The following is a 7,500-nucleotide window of genomic DNA, read 5'->3' as shown; positions in this document are numbered from 1 at the left end:
GGAGAATTATGATCGTCTTGATAGCTGTTGAAAGGACGTGAATGAGATCATTTTCAATCTTAAATACACCGCAACTGGTAGGACAAATTTGTTAGACGTTGGCACGATGCGTGCCACAATTTATTAATCAAGAAATAGCGCTGTTTACGTTGAATTTCCATAGCAACTCGCATGACAAAGGGCCAATTCAACGACCTATTAAAAAAATTGGGTGTTTCTGTAATCCTTCCTGTGTCATTTTCTAGATTTTCCCAGTACAACGTCCAATTCGTTCTCTTTGTTGCCATTTTTTATGAATAGAATCACAGCAAATCGTGTTTTCAACTTTTAACATTGTCAACTGATGACAGCTGACATAAAAGCAACCGTTAACCTATTCAAAGAAACATGTCCAAACTAGCCTCCATCACAAACATATCTTTTCCGTAGACGCTACATGTTGGCCATGAATTATGTAAAAAAAGTCCTTTGAGTCCACTTGATTCGAGCCGTTTAACCGCTAAATGTCAGTCTACAATTTCATTTTGTATCTTATTAAACTTTTCTCAAAGCTCCTTTAAAAATAAACACGCCTGCTGAGGGTGTCATCTTTTGATATCACTTTCAAACCGAGACTTCACTGTTAATTATTTAAACTTTAAATCGCCAGTGCAGTCAGTGTTTTGCCTTGGAGACTCGTTAATAACGCCGATGTTCAATTTCGTCTATCAAAAAAGCTTCGCAAATTATTTACATTTATTAAAAGGGAGTGAGATAGCAATTTCTAGGAAAGTATGTACTGTGGTTTTCCATTTTTACAGTGTTTTTAAAGAAAAATGGATATTCGCATTGACAGAAAACTTCTGATATAATCTCCCGCTACCTTTTTTCCTCACTGGACAAAGGAAAACAAATTGTGCGCTCGATTCATTGTTTTTATGCAAAGTCCACTGCGATAGAGGACGGTTTCTGTAGCAGAATATATACAGGGGATATTTTACTTAGAAACATGACGTTCCATATAATATTCACTGCAAAATAAAGGTGACGTCAGTGACAACACTAGTAAACAAAATTCTTAAGGCGGCAAGAAGTTAAAAGACCTCAGCTGCATTTTCCCCTTCAACTTCTCGTCAAACCCCCAAAAAATGACAAGCACGGCTAAAATTGTAATATGACGTGGTGAATTTCGAGGGGCACGTTCGATGGCAACCCTTCGGTCATTGAAACTGGCAAACGCTGTAACTAGCAAAGCAAGTCTAATGAGGGAAAATGTTGTGACACTGGGGAGATTTGGTATGCGCATGCTCTCATGAACAGGTGTTCCAAGTAGTAACGTAGTGAATTGCAAGCCACATTGTCAAGCCTACCAACCAAACAACTGATAGGAATAGAAGAGTGATCGAATGTCGCTACTTCTTCACATTGAAATGTTTTCACGTGCCGTTGGCTTTTGAAGCCAACATTTGAAATTTAGAACCGTACGTACGTCGCAAACTGAACACCGAATGGTTTTTTTGAAATGATGTCGCCTTGTCCTTTTCGTCAAATTTCTCATGTTGCTGCTGCTGCTTAATTATGGCATTAAGTCCGAACACAAAGAAGTTGATTGTACGGATTGTGTTTTTTCTCGTCTACCTTCTTGTTGGGGCAGCCATTTTTCATGCCATCGAGCTGCCACACGAAAAAAAACAACGTGCAGAGCTCCAGTTCAAAAAGGTGAAAGACAACTTCACGAAGAAGTACAATATTTCGGACGAAGATATTAAATGGTTTCTTGAGAAACTCAAAACAGCGCTTGAACTGGGATTCGATTTGCAAGAGGCAGACTACCCTGAAATAGAGCAGTGGCATTTTATGAACGCTTTTGTCTTCGCAGGAAATGTAGTTACGACCATTGGTGAGTTCGAATCGCACTCCACTAGAAAGGATTGTTTGGTTAAAGTTAAGCTCAAATTTTGTCACTTCATTGATATTCGAATTATAACACGACTTTGGGTACTAATCTGCCCTAGCAACAAGAGAAGTATAGCGGTTTATAAGCTATTCTGCAAGCTAAATCTTGGCACTGATTAATGAAGCACTGTGTCACCGAATTGCATTTAGCATTGTTTTGTTGCGAGCGATGGAACTCTCCCCAAGTTAAGGGGAAAAGCGTCGATCACACAACAATAGTGGCTTGATTTTGGCTACCACACTTGGGTGCAAGCAGCTGTGTATCTTGATTGTTTAATATTTAAATTTTTGGGCTGTAAATGCGGCAAACGGAGGGCATCAAGCAACTTGTTTGGAGAGATATGACTCGAAAAAATATCAAAATTTATTATAGCTGTAGAAAGCCAGTCTTAAATTGCGATAGCCATACGAAAGGTCTGTTTGGAAATCACGCAAATCGCGATTATAAATACGCTCACATAGGACGAAAACCTTAAAGCCTCCAAAACGCAAGATGTTGTTTTCTCCCAGTACCTGGATTCCAAAGTGTATTAGACTCTGCAGCTAGGCTCAAAATGCTCAATTCTGTCTTAACCAAGCCTATTTTAAATCGCCTAATTGTGTGCAAAGGCTATCACCGACAAGACGTATTACTCAAGCCAGTTTTATCGGAAGTAACTGAAAACTAAGAAAGCTCAGAAAGAATATTACTTGACCATCTGAACTTCAGATATTCAGGAAAATATGGGAAGAGCTTTTAGTTGGTTGATTTTGAATCGTCCAAAAGCTGCGTTTCAAGGAAATAGTCGACGAGTTACGCGGTTTATATTTTTGACATCCATGTTATAATTTGACCCGCCCCGCAAAATTTTACCGCAAAATTCGCTCAGCAAAGCACTTAAATAGTTTATACAAACAAGATATGTGAAGGCTAAGTATTTCTAAGCTCCTACGCTTTATGTATAATGATCAGCTGGCATGTTCGATGTTTAGCCCGCCGGTCCGGTCAATATCGGGAAACCTACCGCTCGTCTTTGAAACTCCAGTACACTAGCTCTTGTCACTGTCGATTTGGCCGACGAATTCGAATCGATTTCAATGCATGCGAATTATATGTCTAATAAATTAAAAGCACCTTAGTTGGTTTTACAGTGGAAGCGTATTTAATATCTATGTCGCGTTCTGCGTCAAATATTTATTTGTGCTTGATGTGAACGACAAGACGTCTTCGAGAACACATGCCAAAATAGCCTAGGATAAACGAGCGAGTTTTCGGCTTCAAAATTAACAAGACGAAACATACCTTTCAATCCAGAAGAAAAGACAACACTTTGGAAATATGAAAAAATTGTGTGCAACCTCGTAATATGTGTTTATTTTGGTGAAGCCCTTGTTTATAGTATCTTTTTTTGAACAGGTTATGGACACATCGTGCCGACTTCATATTGGGGCCGATTATTTTGTATCTTGTACGCTCTGTTTGGCATACCTCTCACTGGACTAACCCTTCGATCAGTTGGAAATCGGATCTCCGAGGAAATTTCCATTGCTATTAAAATGTTCGAGAGAAAAGTATACAACAGGGAGACCGAGAAGTTAGAGATAAAAACTGCAATTATAGCCTTCTTTTTACTAACAATCATGATCGTTATACCAGCAATTGGATTTAGCGATTTGGAGAATTGGGATTACCTTGAATCTGTCTATTTTTGTTTTGTGACACTCTCCACCATTGGCTTCGGAGATTTTGTACCTGGTGGCGTAAAGAAAAGCTATGACAAAAATGACGCTGTTCCTATAATTCTGGAGTTTCTTAATCTTATCTATATGGTAGTTGGATTGGCTGTCATGTCAGGCGTTATAGTTTCGATTAGTGGAGTAATCGAAGAGAAGACAAAGAACATAGGTATGCCAGATCCCCTGGAATCGCTCCGAGCTATTCAAGTTGGGAATCTGAATTCGAAAGCAATGAAAAAGTTGGGTTACAAAATGGGTCCGAGTCCATCTAACGAAGAAATGAGGCAACGAATTCCAGCGAAAACCATTTCTTCTTCAAATGCCAGGGGATTTGATCCTGGGTGTCAACTCGATCGCAGCCAATCTGCAGATAATATGGATTTTCAAGGCCCTACTCCTATTCTACACTTAAACAAAAGCAACACACTGTGTGATGGTACAAACAACGCAAGCCCAGGCGGGTCGCCAAATAACTCCAGCAAACCAAAGCTAATGTTTAATAACAAAGTTGTACCCGTGGCATCTGAGGGTGATGTGCGAGGAGAACCAGAAGAAAGTGATGAAATTGAAAGGGAACTTGCACCGAATAATGGTGATGACCGGAGAAATACACTCAGAGAAAACACAGGAAGCAGAAATGAACTGGTAAGGATTCAAACAACTTAAGGCCGGCTTACACAGTACGATTTGTCGTCCGGTTTTGCCGGGCCGATAAATCGTACTTTGTAAATTGTCTAAAACGTGTAATTTTCCCTCAAAAGATCTTCTCGTTTTCCTTTTAGTATCCTCCATTTTGAACGCTTTAATTTTTTCAGTATTTATGCGCATTACCCACTCACATACCCTTTGATTGACATCGCGGTTTCTGTCGGAGTGTCCGCCCGACTTAAAAAAATCTGTTGCACTGCAACAGATTTTTTGAATCGGAACAATTTTCATTTCCAGGAAGAGGTCGTTCATCGCCTGTCAAAATACAGGCAAGATTTTTGCACTCCAACGCCGTCGGGCTGATAAATCGTGCCGAGAAATCGGACCGTGTAAACCGGCCTGTACTTAATAAAATTATTGGTTAGGATTTCGTGCCATTTTTACTGAGAAGCGAACCATACCGCTTTATCATACCGCTTAAATATCAAGAAATACTTGTATCCTGGTTGAAATCCGTTATCACAAATTATTTTAATGACTTGCGACGGTATTATTATTAACTTGACGGTGTCAAGGCTTAAAGGGTTGAGCGGCTTAAATTGAGCCATTTATTCTAATCGCATATCTCTAACGTTGTAAACAAAACAACTGAATGGTGGTTAAGTTATCATGACTTTTGGAAGGAAAAACAGACTAGGGTTTCAACGCCAATTTAGGACCATTATCAAAAAGCCTTTTTGTGCTAAAGAATTGGTGGCTGTGTGGAACCTGTCATGGTAAAATGGGAGCACCTGCAACTTCGTTTGTTTTCACGTTTGAAACGTTGAAAAAAATTACCATAAAAGGGCTTTGCATCATCAGTTAAGTTGAATACCATTTTAGTTACCACTATCGCCCATTTAAAAGAACCAGCAACGTGCTTTTTCCCTTGGGAAAACAAGCTTGTTATCAGAGCTGCCTAAAACAAAAGAAGCACTCATATCATCGGGCATTTTCGATAAGACCATAATCCTTCAAATTTTAGCGTAAAGCCTGGTTTCCTTTATGATCTGCAACGGTATCTGCTACACGACCGGAAGCTGTCTGCGTCTGTCTTATCGCAGACGATCGTAAACACCGCAGACAAGTGTTTCCCGTTTAATCTGAAGCGATCGCAGACAAGCGTACCGCTAATCTTCTCCGAAGCGAGGAGAAAAAGGCGCGCACTTTCCTTAAGTCTGATTGGACAAGACATGACAGGTGTTTGAAGGCGAGCAATATTGAGTCGCCGATAGGACATAGATCATCTCAGACACACGTTTCCATTAAAAGTTGTCTTAGTCGGAAGCATCGTAATGGTCGGGAACTCGGTAGAACTAGATTCAACTTTTCCGATCATCCAGACCGTATGCCGCAGATCGCCGCAGACGCCGGGGACTCATATTTCCATACCTATCGGCAACCTGTCGCAGACCGTTGCAGATCATATGCAAACCAGGCTTAAGCATTGTTTCCAGTTTCTCTTGGGACTTACAATAGTCCCGAGAGGAAACAAAAACAATACTTCTGCAAAATTTTGGGGTAAAAACAAAGAGTGTTATGGTGTTTTCGAAAGTGGCCCATTACGTTTGTGTCTTGCCATATATGATCGCAGAATTGTCGACATCGACAGAGTGATCAGATGAATATTCTTTGTTCGCATGCAAAACGCCCTTTTTATAATTTGACTGAGATAAATTAAGGGGTAAGTTATTATTGTCATTATCATCACCGTTATTATTATTATTATTATTATTATTATTATTATTATTATTATTATTATTATTATTATTAAAACGGTTCCAACATTGCGCCAATAAAAGAACCCACCCTTTCGCGAAATTTGATTGCGAGGATTTAAGAAGTAGAAACAGTCTCTCTCGTCCAGATAAACTACGCCATGTTAATTTTTGTGGCCTGATGTGAGCATGCGTGTGTTCTACAATTGTTGAACAGAGTGGTTAGACGGCTTCAAAACCATTCAACATTTTCGAGAACAAAGGAAAAGTTGAATCGATGTTGAATGAAAGTTTAAACCGATTTAAACGTTGATTCAACATGCCTTCAACAAGCTTTCAACATTTTTTATGCTTTCAACAATGTTGGACAACCGGTTGAGATTAACGCACTCAACTTTGGTTCAACAAAGTGTTGAATGCATGTTGAACCAAATGTTGACACCGTTTAAATGGGCCTTATGGCTCGAACTGTAGAGAATTATCTCAAGTTGTTTACAGTGCAACACACGCAATAGGGACATCTAATTCGTTCAATGTGGTTCACGCGTGCACGAGTTAAACGGGCACGAGGAGGGTTACATGATAATTTGCTTCTGTTCTTCGGCACGCAAATCATGTACAAAGTTTCCAGGAATGAAATAAGCGTTAACGGTGTGAATGTTTGACAAAGGACATCTTTGGTTGCCCCAGTACTCCATGACTTATCAGGATCAAAAAATGGCAAGGAAATGCGCCGAGAAAAAAAATACGTAAAACTCCGAAGAGTCCATCACCCGAGAGTAAAGGCTTGGGTAAACCGCTTTGACATTTGCTTCAACATCTATTCGATTTTGTTGAACGATGTTGACTGCTGCGGTGGGCAAACAGTTTCAACACCTCATCAACATTTGATTCAACAAAGCTCCACGAGAGGCCTGGTATTCAGTCTCAGTTTGCAGCCGTGGTTGTTACTATGGATACGGACTTGTTACCATGGATATGGACATGGATACGTGCAATCTCGACCCCAGAGCTCTTCTCTCGACTGAGGGAGAGAAGAGCTCTGGGGACCCTGAAATAAAATGTCTTCACATTGGTTTTCGCGAAAAACAATCAAAAGCGTCTCTGATTGGTGCATTCATGTTAGAACGAGGAGTGAGCAGGCGCCGTAAGGTTCAAATAGCCAATTTTTGGCTGTAAGAACCTTAAGACGCATGTTCTCCTACATTGAGTTTCCCAGAGCCTTGGGTCGATCCGAGGCTCTGGTGACGAGAATGGGATACGTGTTGAGAGACCGGTTGGTGCGCACGCGCATATCCAACAATGTTGAAAGAGAAAGAGAAGGCTAATTAAAGGGGCTAGGTCACGCAATGTTAGGCAATTTCAGCACTGATCGAATGGTCATAGAATTAACTAAAATGTCAAAATAACTGTTCAAAACTATAGAAGAACTCTATCAAAACAC

General features: G+C 40.1%; 1 protein-coding gene across 1 annotated transcript in view; it reads left to right on the top strand.

Annotated features, from left to right (window-relative positions):
* The first annotated feature begins 1,163 nt into the window (after positions 1–1,163).
* LOC138020336 (potassium channel subfamily K member 9-like) overlaps positions 1,164–7,500 on the top strand; it is a 10,685-nt gene continuing 4,348 nt past the window's right edge. Inside the window, exons 1-2 of the mRNA XM_068867341.1 lie at positions 1,164–1,879; positions 3,332–4,296. Coding sequence (XP_068723442.1) covers positions 1,558–1,879; positions 3,332–4,296 — 1,287 coding nt within the window. The 5' untranslated portion in view covers positions 1,164–1,557. The remainder of the gene's footprint in view (positions 1,880–3,331; positions 4,297–7,500) is intronic.

This window comes from Montipora capricornis, chromosome 10 (genome assembly GCF_036669925.1).
Source record: "Montipora capricornis isolate CH-2021 chromosome 10, ASM3666992v2, whole genome shotgun sequence".
Classification (NCBI taxonomy): domain Eukaryota; kingdom Metazoa; phylum Cnidaria; class Anthozoa; order Scleractinia; family Acroporidae; genus Montipora; species Montipora capricornis.
The sequence above is the reverse complement of the archived record's forward strand: the minus strand, read 5'-3'. Positions and strand labels throughout refer to the sequence as shown.